Genomic DNA, 18633 nt, shown 5'->3' with positions numbered 1-18633 from the left:
GTGAGGCTGAAAGCTTACAAGAACGCGTTTGTCATTAGTAAACTTTGTAGATAAATCTGTAGATCTCCACGCCGGGTTGTCTTTATCGACTAACTTGCTAAGAATCATTTATATCTTAAGTCGACTGCTGTTTTGTTCTAACAGTGAACTATATTGACGTTATAGCGATGCTCGCGTTCAATTTGCTCCTTGCTCTAGCAGCCCGCAGCACCATTGCTTGCGCTGCTGATAATTGTTACAATCAAATAAGTCGACACGGCTCAAGCTTTTGTTCTACATACACAACGACAGTGAACACAAATCCCGGTGCGATCCCCACTTATATATCTTCTTCTTGCGGTTACCTGCGTGTGTCGAGCGCATGCTCTTGCCTTTTACCTCCGCCAACCCCCTCAGCGACGTGTACCGGATCAGCCAGCACTGTGACAATCACCTCGATATCAACCGTCACGATAACCACCACGACTCCAACTGGAACGCCAAGAGTACAAAATGGAGATTTTCCGGGTCTGTATCCATGGTTCAATGGAGATATCATCAACGAGAGCAGCTATAATTATAATGCACCAGTGGTCTCGCCTCCTGGCTACAACGGTGGATATTCCGCGTGAGCGATTACCATGGCTAAGGGTGAATCCTATACTGACTCATTACAGTCTTTTCTCTTTTAATGCTGACGGTATATATGAACTTGACCAATATGTTACGTTACCAAGCACACCGACTACCTTGTACCTATCATTTTACGCAATGTCATCCACCGCATCAAGCTGTTTCATTATCGCAGGTTTTGGCACAAGAGGCGGCTCCGTGATACAGAAGCAATTCAGTCTAAGTGCGACGTGGACTCAGTATCAGCTTCGGGGAACTACAGATGGCAGTACTAATGGTTTCGTTGCCTTGGTAATGCAATGTGTCAGCGGCTCCAACAACAAAATCTACGTAGATAGCATTTCTTTGGTGTGATGAGCTTAAAGTCTAGTAAATTAATTACAGGCCACGTACCTTACCAGTTAATAGACGATGATAGTTACTGGAAAATTGTGGATTCAAATTCTTGGAGTGCTGGGATAAATTAAGTGCTTGAGTACAGGACTTTTGTCGTTTGCGTTGTCATTTGCTTGGAGATAGTGAATGCTGAAGAAGTATTTCTCCCTTCGATACCTCTTTATTTCTTCAGAGCCTCATAATTGTGAGTATAACTTCCTGGTGTGGTTAACTGATTGAATATCATCCTATATGAGCAAGAATTCCGTTTCATTGACGTAAGTGCGTCGTTGGAAGTAGATTCAAGCATGCAATCGATTTAGTTTCAGATGTGATTCTAGGACATTGTTCTCACCTCCTTTGAGCGGGTTGGTAAGTTTCTTTGCTGATATTGATATGTGCTGTGTTTTTACGGATAAGCCATGCCGGTAAGTCAGATACCCTGGCACGCCTGGGTGATTAACTATGTAGTAATCGCACGATGGGACAGCCTGATAGGGATGCCTAAGCTTTGGCATTTATACCCCATTACTACGTTAGAAATCGATTTTGGTAGTCGATGGATTAATGCGATCCCGGTTCTGATTCATGACGGCATCTACATCAGCCACACAACTAATGCCGATGTCGTGATTAGATCCCTGCAACACGACAAGACTGAACACCAATCATTGCTTGTTTGGCGATATGCAGCCCACCACTCTTCTCTTAAGGTACGCCAATGTCGCCATTCTAGCTGGTAATGAAATGATATTACGTCGAATATTCTTAAACAAAGCCGAGTCCATTTAAGGTTGAAACTGTCGAGACCTGGACACAATTTCAAACGCTAACGATATTGGCTACATTAGCGAAGGGATTTAGGCCTCTGAGCCACCGACGAACCCTCACTTGGAATAGTATCACTGAAGTGACTAGAGCACGAATGTTTCACAACATGGCTGCTATCGAAGGCAACCCCATTGACCCTGAAAAACGGGTCGATCCGCCGGCCAGTGGCTCGGCATCAGAGCTCGAAGACTCCAGGGTGGCTGATATTAGCGAGAGAGCACTTCTGCGAAAGCTTGATGTGAAACTGTTGCCAGCAGTCGGCATTCTGTATCTTCTCTCATTTCTCGATCGCAGCAATGGTAAGTTACATTCTTCCTAACAAGCTTGGATAAATAGTTGACTAAGGCATTACTAGTTGGAAATGCTCGTATCGAAGGACTCGCCACTGATCTCGATATGAGTGAGTTCTTGGAGGACAAACCAGAGCTACGGCATATCCAAATTAAGCTAACCGTATCAAGCTGGCAACCAATACCTGACAGGCTTGACTCTATACTTCATTGGTTATGTCATATTTGAGGTCGGCGGATTTCTAAAGCCCATGACATCTACCAAAAAAGGCGTTTGGCTGATCGAACTTAGATTCCCTGTAATATTGTTCTTAAGAGAACTACTCCGAGATTCTGGCTGCCTACACTGACGCTTGCTTGGGGCATCGTCGCCACTTTGCTGGGAGTCGTTCAGAACCTCCCCGGGTTTTTTGTTGCACGTTTGTTCTTGGGAATTAGTACGTTCCCATTCCCTCATTAATCCGTATATCACTAATACTTTAATAAATAGCGGAATCTGGGTTGTTTCCGGGAGTCGTATACTACTTTAGCATGGTAAGAAGCCGTTCCCCTTATCTGATAATCACTTACGGTGAAAGCACTCATCTTGAGGGCGCATATGCAAGATCGATAAGCTGATTGTATAAATACAGTGGTATAAGAGACGAGAGCGGCAGTTTCGAATATCTCTCTTCTTTTCAGCTGCTGCTCTTGCGGGCTCATTTGGAGGAATTCTAGCTTATGTGGGCATGAGACCTCCATGTACAGCTACTTGTGACTTACCAGTAATTTTAGGGGATTAGTTTCATGCGCGGAACTGTTTGGGAGCATGGATGGCGCTGGATATTCATATTGGTACGTGTTTCAACCAAGATACAAGCCTTGAATGCTTCGACTGACTTGATGTAGGAGGGTATCGCCACAGTTGTAGTCGCTGTGGCGGCTTATTGGTTTGTCCACAACTATCCTGACACGGCCAAATTCCTCTCCGATAAAGAGAGAACGGTGATCAGGAACAGGCTCGCTGCAGATAGCGACTCTACCCATGATGAGGAGTTTACTTGGGGCAACGTGATGGCAGCGCTCAAGGATCCAAAATGTTGGCTCTACGGCTTCAGTTTTCACACGATGAGCCTTCCGTTATATACTTACTCTTTGTTTCTTGTGAGTGCGCAGTTCCTAGAGCTGTGGTTTATCTATACCAATCGCAAATCTGATGTCTAACAACCTTTAGCCTACCATCATCAATGCGCTTGGTTACAAAGCCGCGAATGCTCAATTGCTTACCATACCGCCATATGCTTTCGCTTTCGTTACTACGTTAACCGTAGCCGTTCTATCCGAGCGTCTTAATCAACGGGCAATTTTTATCATTGGCTCTGCCGTATTTGCAGCTATTGGCTATGCCATTTTGCTCTCGAACAAAGACCCTCTACACCGCCCTGGTGTGTCTTACTTGGGTACATTTTTTGCAGCTGGAGGGATTTATCCCGCAACCGCACTCGCGCTGTCTTGGCCAGCAATTAACGTGTCTGGGCAGACCAAGAGAGCCGTCGCTAATGCTATGCAAATTAGCATAGGAAATTGCGGTGCTGTACTCGGTACTCAGCTCTACCGTGCGAATGATGGCCCAAGGTACATTGTTGGTCACAGTTTCGCCCTCGCTTACCTTTTGGGAAACGTGATAGTCTCGAGTTCCTTATACTGGCTGCTGAGGAGGGAGAACAAGAAGCGCGAAGTGATCGCGCAAGAAGTAAAGGAAGTCGGCGAGCTGAGTGACTGGGAAGGAGATGTCGATCCACGGTGGCGCTTCCAATATTAAGTAATATCTTGCGCGAATCCGGTAGGACCGCATCGATTTATTTATTACAACCGCACGTTGCGATTCGAGGACAACCGGAACTTGGCCTTACGAGAGATCTAAGGAGGACTCAGCTCCACATCGAGAGTATTTTACCAAATGGTTAGCACTTTTAAGTCAATGAGAGGTGAAGAATGAGTGAGAGATTGTGTGAGGCGCGGATGATTGATACTTAGCTTGGGGATGCACCCTTTAGGCAGACGCGTTAAGATCACCAACTGTTACCAAAGTTATACATCAATGATCATTGCACTATTTGAGTGCCTACTTCCAAATCTTTCGTAGAACTAGCTTGCTTCTTCAAGCTTCTCTAGACAAGGGAACGGGCATTTCACCAAGCGGTAGACAAGACAGCACAGGCAGCACATACCAATCCTTTCTTCACCCAGGGTAATCACCGCTCGTTAATGCTGTTTATTACTTATACTGATGAATGAATAGTATGATTCGGATTTTTTGTGATGGTTAGTCTTAATAGCTGTATACCTTAGATAGGCGGTAGCAAACATGCTAACCGAGAAAGTGCTTTAGTAACTGAAGTGGGTGCACCGCCTGTTGGCTTCACTTCATGACATTTTAGACTAAGGCCAGGTCTGGGCTTTCTTTACATCAGTCATTTGTGCTTGGACGCGCATCTATAATCCACCCCGCGCTACGAAAATACACCACTAGAACCCGTGTAAGCCATCGAACGACTATCAGGTGAGACTCCAGGCTTTTGCGTTTCGTATGTATCTATCCTTACTTTGTAGTTGTAGATGAGCCAAGACGGACAGTCTAATGCACCGAGACGTGCAATATTACTGCGGATCGATACAAAAGTGTCATTTTGAAAATGAATATATCAACGGCATCTTGATTCATTTCTTGCCATGCTGAAATTGCTGAATTGAATTATTCTGTAACCGTTCGTCACACTCTGTGATGGAACCGCAAAGCTATCCACCATCCTTCTGCCCGACGGACGTACTCTTGCCTTCGCAATATATGGGAAGACATCCACCATTTCGTCGCACTCAAGTGTTTTCTACTTCCACGGTTTTCCTTCCTCTCGGATTGAGGCAGCCCTATGGCATAATACTGCGGAAAAGCTTAATATACAATTAATCGCAATCGACCGCCCTGGAATAGGAAAATCGACCTTTCAAGAGAATAGAGGTTTGCTTGATTGGCCAAAAGATGACATCGCTTTAGCTGATCATCTGCAAACTCGAGTTTTCGGGCTGCTGGGGCCTTCTGGAGGGGGACCCCATGTGCTGGCATGCCTCAGAACCATCCCGCAGGAAAGGCTCAGGGCTGGCGCAGTGGTGTGTGGCGTATGTCCCTTAGATCTGGGAGCTCAAGATATGCTATTTGTCAACCGAGCACTCTACTGGGCAGGGAAATGAGTGCCATGGCTGTTGTCCGCATTGATGGACTGGAATCTCAGCTATATGGCTCGAGATCTGGACCATCCAGACCGGTTCAGAGAGGCAATAATGAAGCAACTAATGGGAGAAAGGTTACCACAGGTCGACCAAGATCACTTTCAACAAATGTGCAACGATAAAGAGGCTACGTCTGCCTTTATTGAGGCTGTTCGCGAGAGCCTGCAAGAGTCAGCACGCGGGATGGCTTGGGAAGCCAGGCTCTTCGGTAGTGACTGGGACTTTTCACTCACGGAAGTGGATGCAAGCAGGTTGGTCGTATGGCATGGTGTGCTGGATGCGAATGTACCAATAGAAATGGCCGACAAGGCCGTCGAGATCATGAAGCCCGCTATTTATAATCGCCTAGATGAAGAAGGCCATGCAAGCCTTGGATTTGGACGCAAAGAAGACGTACTTGCAAGCCTGCTTGTGCAGATGCAGAAATAAATCGAATATATTCTGCATGCTAAGTCATTTACCTAGGACAATCTCAGGGCTAGCGGTAGTTCTGTGAGGACATCTTTGCAGATCCCGGCGAGTTTCTGGAGCGAGTAATCACCGTCATATAGCATTGTCATATTTATACCACAAAGAGTCATATATTAGCTTCAATATCCCATAATCGTAATTTCTAAGTTATGCCTTACGAAGAAGCTTCGAATTGTAATATACGTAGTGTGAAGATTGCGGTTTCGATAATTGAGCAGTCTGGGAAGTCTAAGCTTTCCATCTAAAATGTTGTTATACATCGTTGATATTTGGAGAATTACACAGTTGATCCCGCGAGACTCTGCCCTTTCCGTCTCATCTGCTCAATTTGTTGCTGGAAGCTTGTTGCATGTCAAGTCTTACTGTTGTAAGCAAATTCTCATGGCTGTTTTGATCACATATAGCTAGAACAGCACATTGTCTCAGGCTTTAGATGTTGTATCATTATCGGTTTACCTTTAGGAGTGCATTCTAATATTCGGAGTTCTTCACCTAGGACAGGCTTTAATTAGAACGACTAAGCCCAATATGTTTGTGTGCTGACTGATGGGATCGAGTTGCAACCGCCTCTTAACGGTCGCCAAATGTGACGGGATGAGCTTATCAACCGGGGTCAAAATGATCTATGGATCGGGTTACACCAACGGCCAATTGACTTTGCCTCAGTCATGCAGGACCCGAGCCGGCACTGCGCCGGCCGTTGAAGGATCAAAGGCCAGCCGACGGTTCCTTAAAAAGGAAGGTGAACGAGGGCCCTTGCTCTGTTCGAACATTCAACACCACTTTGCAAGCCTTGTTGCTTGCAGCGCACCGCACACCTCGTTCTTGTTACAAGCGATCATGGGTGTCGTTCTCCCCTCGGACCGACCGCTGATCGTCACCTGCCCTTCCCAAAGTCGCAGAGCTGCTCCCAGGGGCGACCATAGGTTGTAAACACAGCCAATCTCCTCGTTTGTGTGAGTGCATCTGCGGCCGCTATCTGCTGTAAGACCTCCTGTAGCGATAAGACTCGTGGTCGCAAGTATGGTTACATTCCCTCTTCCGGTAGTCGGTGCCGCAAACCACGGTATCACAGTTCATGACCCCGCTTGTAACAATGATAATAAGGTTGATGACGGACCTATATACGTAGATTAATTAGAGTTCACCCGCGATCGTACCTCAATCGCTTGTCCTTCTGTTGGTGGTCATCGAGGATTCTTCTCGTCTGGTAAGACTTCAATTTTCGACAAATGGCGGCACAGAGGCTCCCAGGCCAGAATGGTCCAGCACCATTTGCTGGAGATCCAGATGTTGCCTTTACTTCCAGTCGCCAGGAAGGTATACAAGCTCTCCAAGAATTAGGAGTGCAGACAATTCTCCCAGAATCCGAGAAACGCCATACTGGCGTACAAGAAAATGAGCCGACGACGGAAAAGAACCTCAATGATGAGATCCGGGGGATCGCCGAAGATGAAGAGTCAATGCCAATTGGTAAGGGCATGACAGCGGCGGAGAAAGTCCAGAATATGGAAGAGATTGCTCTCTACGCGCTTCATGTTGAAGATGACCCATCACTTAACCCTTGGACCTTTCGAACGTGGTTCTTAGGTGCGTCGCTATCTTTGACATTGACTGCCCAGCCGGGACCTAATGCATGATCAGGCCTTGGTCTCTCGGCGTTCTCTGCTACTCTGGCGACTATTTATCAGTTCAAGCCGCAAGGCATCTCGCTGTCGCCTACCTTCCTCTGCGTTATCAGCTACGTCTTAGCTCTGATCCTGGAGCTCATCCCTAGAACCGGGATCTTGAAATGGCTCAATCCTCATCCATTTAACTCAAAAGAGCATGCAGCTATCCTTATAATGTCCTCGACGGCGGCGCACTCTGCGATGGCCATTGAAGTTATTGCAGTTCAACGTCTCTGGTATGACAAGGCACCAAACGCTGCTGTCTGCATCTTCTTGGTGTTCAGTTCTCAAATCCTAGGCTATGGAGTTGCTGGCATGTTGCGTAAGGTATTGGTGTGGCCAACGAAGGTAATAGCAGATCAAATGTTTCATCTCGTCGACATATGCTGACATGGCCTTGTATCATGACAGTTTGTGTGGCCCGCCAACCTCCCCATTATGTCTCTTCTAGAGACTCTGCATCGCAGCAAGTCGGACACAAAGCCACAGTTGAAAGTCTTCTACTGGGCGTTTGCCCTCATATTTGTATGGGAAGTCATGCCGGAGTATATTATGCCGATTTTGACGGCTGTCAATGTTTTTTGTCTCGCGAACCGCTCGAGCAGTAAGCGCGTTTAAATCCTGATATGGCTGTCTGACTGGAATAAGCTAATTCATATAGTGGCATTCACTTACATATTTGGTGGAGGCAATGGTAATGAAGGGCTTGGCTTACTGTCGCTCGTAAGTGACACTCGCCATTCGCCATGACTCTCGGAGGCTGCTTGCAACAATGATGAAGAGATTCAAGGCTGATACAAGACTATTATCACAGTGTTTCGACTTTCAATACATCGGAAGCAGTGCTTTGTACCTGCCGCCGCTGGTGAGCAAAACTGTACGGATGTTTCATGAACGTGGCTCACTCGTTGCTAGACTCAATTCAACACCCTCATCGGCTATCTATTGAACCTGTGCGTCTTTTTAGGCATATACTATGGGGGTATCTGGCGAGCAAGAGACTTTCCGTTCCTGTCCCAACTGCTATTCTCTCCTTCCTCCAACTCTACATTGTACCAGACTTTCAACCAATCCGCCATCTTGAATGACCACGGCGTGGTTGACGACATGCTGCTTCAAAAGGAGGGAATACCATACATGGCTGCAACTTTCGCTAGCTATGTTTTAACTCAAAATTTAGCCATTACCGCTACAATTACCCATTTGTGTTTGTACAACTGGGATGACTTGAAGAGCGCGTGGTCATTCATGGCGCCTGGAAACTGGAACTTCAAGTCATTGACACAGCTAGAGACGTGGAGATTCCGGAAAGAAGCCCCAGAGCCATCGGCTGAAGAGCAGGAGAGGATGGACCCTCATCAGCGCCTCATGCTCCGGTACAAGGAGTGCCCGATCTGGGTGTATGGCTTTGTGCTTCTGATATCCATTGTCGTCGGCCTCATTTGCATCTACGAGGCCTCCTCCGGCATGTCATGGTGGGCCTTTTTGATAGCTGTGGCCATGGCGTCTGTTTTGATCTTGTTCATGGGTGCTCAAGCCGGCATGACAGGTTTTCAGCTTCCAGTGCAGCCGATTATCCAAATGATTGGTGCGTATCTTGAGCCGGGACGACCGTTGACAAACATGTACTTCACGCTTTACGGTATGTTACAAATCACCTGTTGACTTTCCGGAGTATGCACAGCTAATTTAGAGCACAGGGTACAACTCGGTTGGCCAGGGTTTGTTGTTGCTCAGGGATCTCAAACTCGGTCAATATGCCAAGTTGTCCCCGCGTTGTACTCTCACAATGCAACTTGTTGGGACTTTGGTTGGATCAATTCTAAACGTAGGTGTCAGCGACTGATCTGCCTGCCAGCTGCTAACGACAAGAAAAGTACTTCATCATGGTTTCCATAACCGACGCACAGCGGGATATCCTTCTGTCGATTCAGGGTACACACATCTGGTCTGGAGCTGTAAGTTATCTCTCGTTTTCTGACGGGTTTTCCTATGTTGATCACTTATACAGGGCCTACAATCTTTCAATACTCAAGCAATTACTTGGGGCGGATTGGCAAAGCATATGTACAGCTGGGGAAGCAGATATCAATGGGTCCCCCTGGGGCTGGTGCTGGGCTTTGTGGCGCCGCTGCCATTCTACATCCTGCACAAGATATTCCCCAAGATGTACTTCAATAAGATCCATGTACCAATTGTTGCATGGCATGTCGGCTGGCTTGGTAAGCCTTTTTTGAGTTTTCGTGTCTCCCTGATCACGTATAGGATCGAGCTAACACTGGCTGCGTGCTCTTCTGCAGTAACTGGCATCAACTCGGCGATCATCAGCTTCTTCCTGGTAGCATTCTGGAGCCAGTGGTACCTCAGGAGGTGGAAACCAGACTGGTTCCTCAGGTTCAATTATGTGCTGTGTGCGGGACTGGACGGAGGCACGCAAGTGATCATCTTCATCCTGACGTTTGCACTATTTGGAGCGAGCGGCAAGTCGGTGCCGTTTCCAAACTACTGGGGCAACAATGCCAATGGAAACCTCGATTATTGCAAGGTCGATCCTGCCAATGGCTGAAAAGGAGCTGCTTTCCCACAAGCATCCCTTATAGATGGCACAGGGAAGAGTCGGATATTAGAACCATTATGAGCGGGGAACACGCTGATGATGAGATAATAGCTAGAAGTTGACAATTTTCTGGGCTGTTTTGATGGGACCAAATGTCTAAGTCTACCTATATATATACATATGCCCAAAAGAACAATATACGTATTCTGGCGAGTTCAAGTTGGTTGGTGGCAGAAGCAATGTTGGGCTGAAGGGGGATCACGTGACAGCGTGTTACGCGTGTCGGTCTCCGAAATTACAGAGCGGCGGGAGTGGTGGGTTTCCCCAGTGCAGTGAGCCCGTGACAAGGCTCAGGCTAAGGAAATCTTCAGCGGGTCGCTGTCTCAATACGGAGGCTGGCTCGGCTGGGTACCTACAATCTCCTGTCGCAACGAAAGTGAGCACATCGCGTCGCATCGAATGCCTCGCAGCCCAATATACACGAATGGTAGATATTTTTATTTTATTTTACAGTGCGTGATTTGTATGAAAGGAAAATCGTGTTCCATTCACAGTCGGTTATCAGGTAGAGAAGAAAGGTGTCTTAGTGCCTGGATGATCCCCACACAGCAGAGATCGCCGCCGTTGCCGCGTGGCGGCTGGTGGCTGGGGATTTGACAGGCAGGCAGGCAGGCAGTCAGTCAGCTTGCCAGCCAGCCAGGAAAAGCAGGATCTTCGTCACCCTCAAAGCTCATCCTGTGACTATACAATACAATCCTGTCTCCCGCGTATTAATCCGGCCGCCACTGATAGCTAAGACTGCCAGTACATCTTGTCCCATCGGCCTCGGCTCTTGACAATCCGTCCAAGAGAACCAAACCTAAGGAAGCAAGTGATTTGACAAAATAACATCCAGCTACGGTCAAATAAACACATCAACGCTAACAAGTCTCCTTGTTCATAACCAGTGTTTACTACCAGTTAATTGCCAGGTCTGTTAGTGTCAGTGTCTTTCATTGGGAAGACGGGATTTTTGGAGGTAAAGTTGTGTGAATCGCGTATTCCGTTCAACCCGTCAGTCCAGTCAGTGAGTGAATGAGTGAGTGAGTGAGTGACTCGGTTGTTGCGAGTCTGGTTCCGTCCGCCCATCAAATCAAAGTCGATTCATTCAATTCTCGCATTGGTAGTACGCAGTAGTACGCAGGTAGGTACGAAAAACCCTGCCGTTTTTGCCTCTACCCGTGCGTGTCTCCATGTCGCGTCATTCTCGAAAAGGCTGCTTCTGGACTGCAAATCCCTCTCTGTATAGCACAAGATTCAGGATTCAGGATTCTCTGTCTGATCTAGATTTATCTGTACTCAGGGTACTTGTATATCAGACTGACTAGACTGTTTGACTGACTGATTACAAGTCTGTCTATCTTGGCTGCCTGTGGAGGCTGCTGTTGCTGGTTGTCCTACCAGGCCATTTTGGGCTTGGGGCGCTGCCGCGTCTTCTGCGCCCCGCCTCCGCGCGACTCGAGCCTCCGTCTCCAGAATACGCATTTGGTCAACCGAGACAACACCAACACCAACACCAACCAAACCCACAACTCCGAGACCCTCGACGACTGACACTCCCCCTTTCTCCAGTGTGCGTGCGTGCGTGTGTCTCCGTCTCCCGTGTCTCCCGTTTCCGGCATCTACAACCTGCCGGGTCAAGAACCATCATGGACCGGGACTCGACAACGACGACGACAACGGCAACCACTCTTAGACAACACGCCCAATTGCCGCGTCCGCCTCCTCCTCCTGCTTCTCCTCTGCCCTCAGTTTCTGCCTTCGCCGGCGACGCGACTTCTTCTCGTCCGCTTGCTCCCACTTCTGCTCTGCATTCACCCTCTCGCCCCGTCGCTGCCCGCCGTCCCTTTGCCGTCGACCTCCCCCATCTTCGGCAGCAAGACGGCCCTTCCAGTAGCAACTCCCAGGACACGAACACATCCAACGACACCGACACCGCCGCCGACCAGGTCTTCACCCCGCCCCTGAGCGACGCTGGCATGAGCGCCGCCAACGGAACCGGCAGCGGCAACGACTCCAGCCAGGAGTCCCAGCTCATGCACCTCTCCCACATCGCCGCCGCCCAGGAGAAGATGCACGAGCTCGAGGCCGCTACCGCCTCCACCGGCCTGTCCAGGAAGCGTATGGCTGACGGCGTCGTCAAACACACCAGACAAAGATCCAGCGCGTCTCCCGTCTATCATGGAGGTCATTCTAGGAACACGAGCGCTGTCAGCATTGCTTCCACTGCCGGGAGTCGCATTGGCGAGGTGAGTCTTGCTTTTACCCTGCTCCCGCACTTGATGTACGTTTTGTATTCTGACCTGTCCTAGCTGTCTGCCGAGCTCAAGACACGCCTCTCTTACGCCATGGTCAAGGTCAACAATGGTTGGCAGTCGCATTCTATCGACGAGGTCGAAAACTTGGCTTCCCAGGCCGCTTCGCCTACTTCAAGCACGTCTACTATCCATGGACGCCATGGCTCTTCTGCAAGCCCACAGCTGCATCTTTCCTCCCACCGGCCGACCCCATCCACCAGCACTTTTCCTGCACCTGCGCTGGATTCGGCATGGAGAGGTTCCCCGAACGCATCGTCGGCCATGTCACCGCCGTCCGTGACTAAGAACATTCCCGCTCTGGCTCCTCCCGTGTCCATCCAGCCTTCGCGTCCATCCTTGATTACCAGGAGGAACTCGAACCCCAGGTATACTCCGACTTTCCTCTCCAACTCTCACCAGGGCAGCCCCCAGACGCCCGCTCAGCCAAGCCCTCTTCAAGTCACCCCAGACCACCGGGGATTGCGAACACCTGTTGTCGACCCTATTCTCTTTTCTCCCCACCAGAATGTGCGTGAGCAAGACGCCATTGAATCATTGCTTTTCATGAGCAGCCCCGGGAACTCTGCCAACCTCAAGCACAACTTCCCCTCCTCGTCACAGCCCGTGTCATCCATGCGAAACGGCATCACTTCTGCCTCGGCCAGCCCACACCGCACCGCACTTCCATCTTCACAGCCCCGGAAGAGCCTGCCATCGGGGCGCCCTTCTCACTCGTCTCAGCCACTGCCGCATGGTCACTCACAGCCTAAACGCGTCGGGTTCGACAAGTCGCCCAGCAGCCTTAGTGATATGGATGTGGACGAGCCATACGGCACCCCTCATCATGGAGCCTACCTGCGAGGCACGCCTCGGAGGAAGGCCAATGGTGCCGAGGGCCACCCTGCTCGTCAGATGGCACCCCTCTCCATGCCTTCGGGTCTGGGGGCCTCCTCCAGAGCCCGACCAGCTCTTGGCGATGCGGACATTGAGCAGATGCTCGACCGTGTGGCCGCGGACGAATCCTCTGATTCGGAGGGTGAGATTCCACTACCGTTGTCGAGCCGTTCTCGTCGGGAAGGTGCTAGCATCCACGCGTGAAACATGTGGGGATCATGAGATGAGCGGCCTGATGCATGAGGACAGCCGATTTCCAAGCACCCTACCACCAGCAATCCACGTGCCACTTTAAATTTTGTTACGATATCCCTGGTATATTTTTCGGAGGTTTTCGTCAAGCAGCTGCACAGGTCAGATGATGATCTACCACGTACATATATAGAGCATTTGCAGGAGACTGGGCGGATATGTGAGAGGGAATACATCAACAAGCCCTTCTTCACGGGAGTTGAGACGGAGGTCAAGCCGTCGGCATCTGATCCCCTCTTTCTCAGGTAAGGATTTCCATTTTTCTTTCTTCTTATTTCTTATTTGACGACGTGACGACGACAGCATTTTTTGTTTCGAGACCTTGGGCATAATGTTTGTCATCTGGCCCGTGGGGTCAAATGCATGTTGGGACAGGAGTTGGTGGCTTGCTTTTATGGGCGCACGTGGATCGAAAGGCCCATGTCTGCAGCTTCGGATAGTATCATGTTTTGTACATATAATTCGGCATCATTAGTGATGCATGGGACTCGCGCCTTGGATCGGAGAGTATGTATATATATATATATATATATATGCACACACACACACACACACACACATATATATATCTCGTCACATGGGCAGAATACTACACTACAACTTTCAGGATTCTCGTCAAGCCCCACTGTGACAAGAGAGCTGCTCGGCGCGACAATGGGTGATCCAGGCCATCTATCTCACGGAACCACTGTGCCAACTGCCTGCCTAGGTTATGTATTGCCTATCGGATACCTAAGCTAGGTAGGTAGGTAGGTAGGTAGGTAGGTAGTCGCTGGCTGCTCCTTGCCGACAATGAGAGCGAAAGTAATGGCAACTCGATGCAAGGCTACCCCGGACTTTTACGTGTTGGAACTTGGAACTGCTGAGAGCGAGAGCGATGCCGGGGTATCTAGCATTGCTATAGTGTACCGGTAGTGTATATGCTATGCACTACGAGAGAGTAAGTAATAGGTGATCCAATGCAATGAGGCACCGTACTATACTGTCTCGAGACTGTACATGCAGTGCATTGCCGTGTGTCGGCGGCTTCGCCTTCGCTTCCGGCTGTTCGGCGCTCGCGCTGGCCGAGCAGGGACAGGTAAGGTGGAGGCGCAGCAGAGTCAGCAGCGCCCACTACAGGCCGGTTTCCCGTGTACTGGAGACTGGGTAGACACTGGCAGAGAGGCAGAGAGCCTTGGAAGGGTCTCAGCCTCCAGCCCACCCACCACCCATCCGCTGGAGTCCACTACAGTCCACTGCAGTCCACTTCCGGCCTTGGAGATGGCTGTGATTCGCAGGCCTCTCCCCAGCACTCGCACGCTCAAGAGAGCGGCTCCGCCCCGTTGGCCTCGGCAGCACCGCGTAAGCGTCGACGGCAGCGGCGGCGGCGGCTGCGTAACAGTCTTTCTCTCTCTCTCTCCTTCCTTTCTTTCCTTCTCTCGTTCCTTCTTTATAAGCTCTCTGGGTCGTCCCCACTGCTGGCCGGCTGACGGAACTACTGTACTCTACACCACCGGCAGATATCTCGACATCTCTCCTCAGAGAGACTCTTCACATCACAACTCTCAACACCACCACGATACAGCACTCTACATCTACGACGATATCATACAAGCAGGAAAACAAGGGCAGACACAAGTCACCATCCACCATGTCGGCAGCAGATTACTACGGCCAGTCCGGCCAGCAAAGCTCCAACGCCCCGCCGCCGCCGCCGCCGAGCTACAGCCCGTACCCATCACAGCCCTCCTACGCATCGCCCTCACCACAGCCGCAGTACGGCGCACCTCCTCAGCCGTACTATGCCGCTCCCCAACAGCCAAACTACTCCAGCCAGCATCTCCAGCCCTACGGCCAGCAGAGCCCCTACGAGCGCCCGACCTCGGCGCACTCTGCCAACGTCCCCTATGCCCCGCCCCCGCACTCCCCGAGCCCCTACGACCGTCCCGCCAGCGCCCAGAGCGACTATGCGCAGCCGACATATGCCTCCCAGTCGCAGTCGCAGACGGACCAGTACAACCGCGGGCCAGATGGCGCGCCCGGCGAAGACGGCGAGAGGGGCCTGATGTCTAGCATGATCGGTGGCGGCGCGGGCGCCTTCCTCGGCAACAAGATGGGCCACGGCAGCAAGCTCAAGATGGCCCTCGGCGGCGTGGCTGGCGCTGTTGCTGCCAACATGATCGAGCACAAGATTCAGGGCCACAACAAGCCCTCGCATCACGGCGGCCACTCCAGCGGAGGCCTGCTGGGCGGCCTGCTGGGCGGTGGGCACGGCGGCTCACATCACGGGTCGTCGAGCAGCTTCTTCGGGGGAGGCCAGCAGTATGGGCCTCCTCCTCCGCATCACGGGGGTGGCCACCATCACCACGGACATCACGGTGGCCACCATGGGGGACACCACGGCGGCCATCACGGAGGTTGGTAGATGGCTGGGCCGGTAGAAGAATGTGTCGCATAGATCCTGCGACCTCATGCTGCTCCCCTCGTGATTTTTAGAAGGCCGCGCAAGCGTTCTTGGCATTTTGATTTATTCTGATTACGGCGTTTCGGCAGCTAATGACCAGGCATGAGCATCAACGAGATTTTTGATGTCAACTAGCGGAAGCTAGGGGGAAAGGACGATATTGACGACACCCCAACGGTCAGGAGCTTCACTGTTATTTTGTATCACAAAGACATTCATGTATATAGTGTAAATCTAAAGCATGGTTCTGCATCTCGCGTGGAGAATATGCCAGTGAAATCCAGATCGAAGCGTTTCTTCCATTTGCCTACAATCGTGACCATCCTGCCATCTGGGCCACCCTTTCGATGACATCCGTCAACGAATATGTATCTGCAATACAAGTTCCAGTAACGCCTAACAACGTCCTGTACATGAGATCCCAAGCCAAAACATTTCAACCTTCTTTATCATGGTACAAAAAAAAAAAACCAAAAAAAAAAAGGACAGAGTGGTATACAATACACAAACAGATCCGGATAGAACACGGTTATACATCCTCGATCAGCATGTCGCAAGACCGATCCGCGACTTTGGAAACCTGAGGATCTTCTCCAGATGCGGCAGATCCCCATGGTTCCTCTCCAAGTAGAGGCAGATGGCCTGACACTCAAGCACCGTCCTGCGCCAGCTCCACCACAGCTGGTACGAGCAGGCCTTGGCAAACCAGTACGCCATGAGCAGGAGCGCCCCGGGATCGCGGGCATTGAATAGATTCTTGAACTCGGGCGTCATGTGTGACAGGAACGTGATGAACTTGAGCAGTGTGCTCTCGGTGTACTCGAAGGGCATCAGACGCGAGAGAATGTCCGCCGAAACATAGTAGGGGCTCGTCGCATACGATGAGGGGTCCGTCAGACCAAGAACCTCGACGAGCTCCTGCGGTAGATATCTCAGAAAGGCGCCCTTGGACGTGGAGGAGAAGAAATCATCGACACAGACGTCCACCAACTGCTTGAGGCCACTCTCAGAAGACGCGAGGTCGGCAAGCTGGTAGATCTCGTTCTTGCCCTCGCTCATGGTCAGCCAGTCCGGCTCAGTCGAGGGACGGTCTTTGAGCGGCCAGCACTCCTCAGCGTCTGTTGCATCGATGGAACCTATGCTCCCGGCGCCTAGGATGGTCGAGGATATCCACATGGCATCCTTTTCGGACCGCGTGAGAGGGGCGGGGATTTTGCTGTTGAATATAGCCGTTCCGTAGTACCAATGGTATAGTTCACTATGAGTTTGACGTTTGGTCTTGGGTGAAAGGCTTCGGTCATGCATAATGGTGAAACCAAGAACCAGATGCATGAGAAACGGATGCTATGAGTGGTGTCAGTCACTTATTAGCCCAGGAGCACAGAGCTATATGGACAAAGATATCTCAACTTACCATGCAAGCCAGTCGAAAGGACTCTGCCTGATACAGCGACCTGGTCTTATCCGTTCCTATGCTTAGAACAGTTCTCGAATGGAACTTATCAAGAAGCTGCATGTCGTCCATGTCGAGCTGGTACACCAACGCGACACCCTGGGCACTTGTGGGTGACTGCCTCAGGGAGTAATTGATCATGTCCATCATGGTCTGGTTCGTGGACACTGCAGCCTTCCGGGGTGGCTCGATGTGCGAGACACCTCCAAAGGAAAGGACGAGCTCACCCGTGCTCACGCCTCCGGCAGGGCCATAGTTGCAAGCCACCCCGTATTCCAAGCATTTCTTGCAACGGGGCTTGGCTTCATCACACTGAGCATGTGTTAGTATGATGAGTCCTGGAGTGTGCAGATGAGAGGAAGAGTGAAAATAACCTTGATGCGACGCAGCTTGCAGTTGCCGCATCCTCTGCGAGACTTGGTGTGTGCTCTGCGTTTGCGGTGGACGTCCTTGTCGGAAGGCGGCGTCACTGAGGCCGGCATCTCCGATCCGGAGCCGGGCGGCTCTCCACTCGAAAATGAGGAACGATACCGGCACGTATACGGGCTCGTCTAAGATAGGACAAGACAGGTCCTAACAGACTATTGGAAGGTGTATGTATGTGTGTATGTATGTATTCGCGGTGGTGACTGTTTAGGCGAGCAACAGGGCTACGGTTTTCCTGGCTGGGGGTCTGTACACCCACGCGGGCCAGTAGAGTAGTCCAGGGGTTCCTTCCCTAAGTCCGCGGCTAGTTACCGAAGGCGTACGTGCATCGCTGACTTTTCTTAGATGAATACATAGGCAGTGAGGCCATCCAGAGACAGTGCTCTGCGAGAGTGTACTGCGGTAGATGAGCGAGCGTTTGGTAGATCGGTGGCCGGCGCCGGAAGGCGAAGTGCGATGTTACAGTGGGCAAGCTGAAGTCCGCCACGCTGGGTGGGCCACTCGGCCCGCTGAAGTCATGATCCTGCAGGTGCAAGCCCTCGAGCCTGCGCAATTGGTGATTGGACGCTGTGCGCTTGGCGGAGATCTGCCGCTAACCCGCTTTCGTATTCGAGGTGTCGCTAGCCGAAACGATCATTGCTGTAACTCCGCCCTCATGGCCATATATCCACCCGTGTCTTCATTCAGTCAATTAGCGATTGACCACACACAATAGTCACCATATTCATGTCTGAGACTATCGTCTGTATTATGGAG

At 50.7% G+C, this 18633-nt stretch overlaps 4 protein-coding genes across 4 annotated transcripts; 3 read left to right on the top strand and 1 right to left on the bottom strand.

The window, feature by feature from the left end:
- Positions 1-8764: 8764 nt before the first annotated feature.
- UCRPA7_721 (putative opt oligopeptide transporter protein) lies at positions 8765-10082 on the top strand (the record flags this gene model as incomplete). The annotated part of the gene is made up of 5 exons (XM_007913315.1): positions 8765-9158; positions 9217-9344; positions 9394-9474; positions 9528-9738; positions 9817-10082. 5 exons carry the CDS (start codon positions 8765-8767, stop codon positions 10080-10082), a joined length of 1080 nt encoding a protein of 359 aa, XP_007911506.1.
- A 1679-nt stretch (positions 10083-11761) lies between these two features.
- Positions 11762-12714, top strand: UCRPA7_720 (hypothetical protein; the record flags this gene model as incomplete). The annotated part of the gene is made up of 3 exons (XM_007913314.1): positions 11762-12361; positions 12425-12479; positions 12527-12714. The coding sequence occupies 3 exons, from the start codon at positions 11762-11764 to the stop codon at positions 12712-12714; spliced, it is 843 nt and encodes a 280-aa protein (XP_007911505.1).
- A 2471-nt stretch (positions 12715-15185) lies between these two features.
- On the top strand, positions 15186-15959 carry UCRPA7_719 (hypothetical protein; the record flags this gene model as incomplete). Its single annotated transcript, XM_007913313.1, has 1 exon — positions 15186-15959. The coding sequence occupies one exon, from the start codon at positions 15186-15188 to the stop codon at positions 15957-15959; it is 774 nt and encodes a 257-aa protein (XP_007911504.1).
- A 582-nt stretch (positions 15960-16541) lies between these two features.
- On the bottom strand, positions 16542-17933 carry UCRPA7_718 (putative transcription factor cys6 protein; the record flags this gene model as incomplete). Its single annotated transcript, XM_007913312.1, has 3 exons — positions 16542-17342; positions 17413-17763; positions 17826-17933. The coding sequence occupies 3 exons, from the start codon at positions 17931-17933 to the stop codon at positions 16542-16544; spliced, it is 1260 nt and encodes a 419-aa protein (XP_007911503.1).
- Positions 17934-18633: the final 700 nt, after the last annotated feature.

This window comes from Phaeoacremonium minimum, assembly GCF_000392275.1.
Source record: "Phaeoacremonium minimum UCRPA7 unplaced genomic scaffold PA7_03_scaffold_39, whole genome shotgun sequence".
Lineage (NCBI taxonomy): Eukaryota > Fungi > Ascomycota > Sordariomycetes > Togniniales > Togniniaceae > Phaeoacremonium > Phaeoacremonium minimum.
The sequence above is the reverse complement of the archived record's forward strand: the minus strand, read 5'-3'. Positions and strand labels throughout refer to the sequence as shown.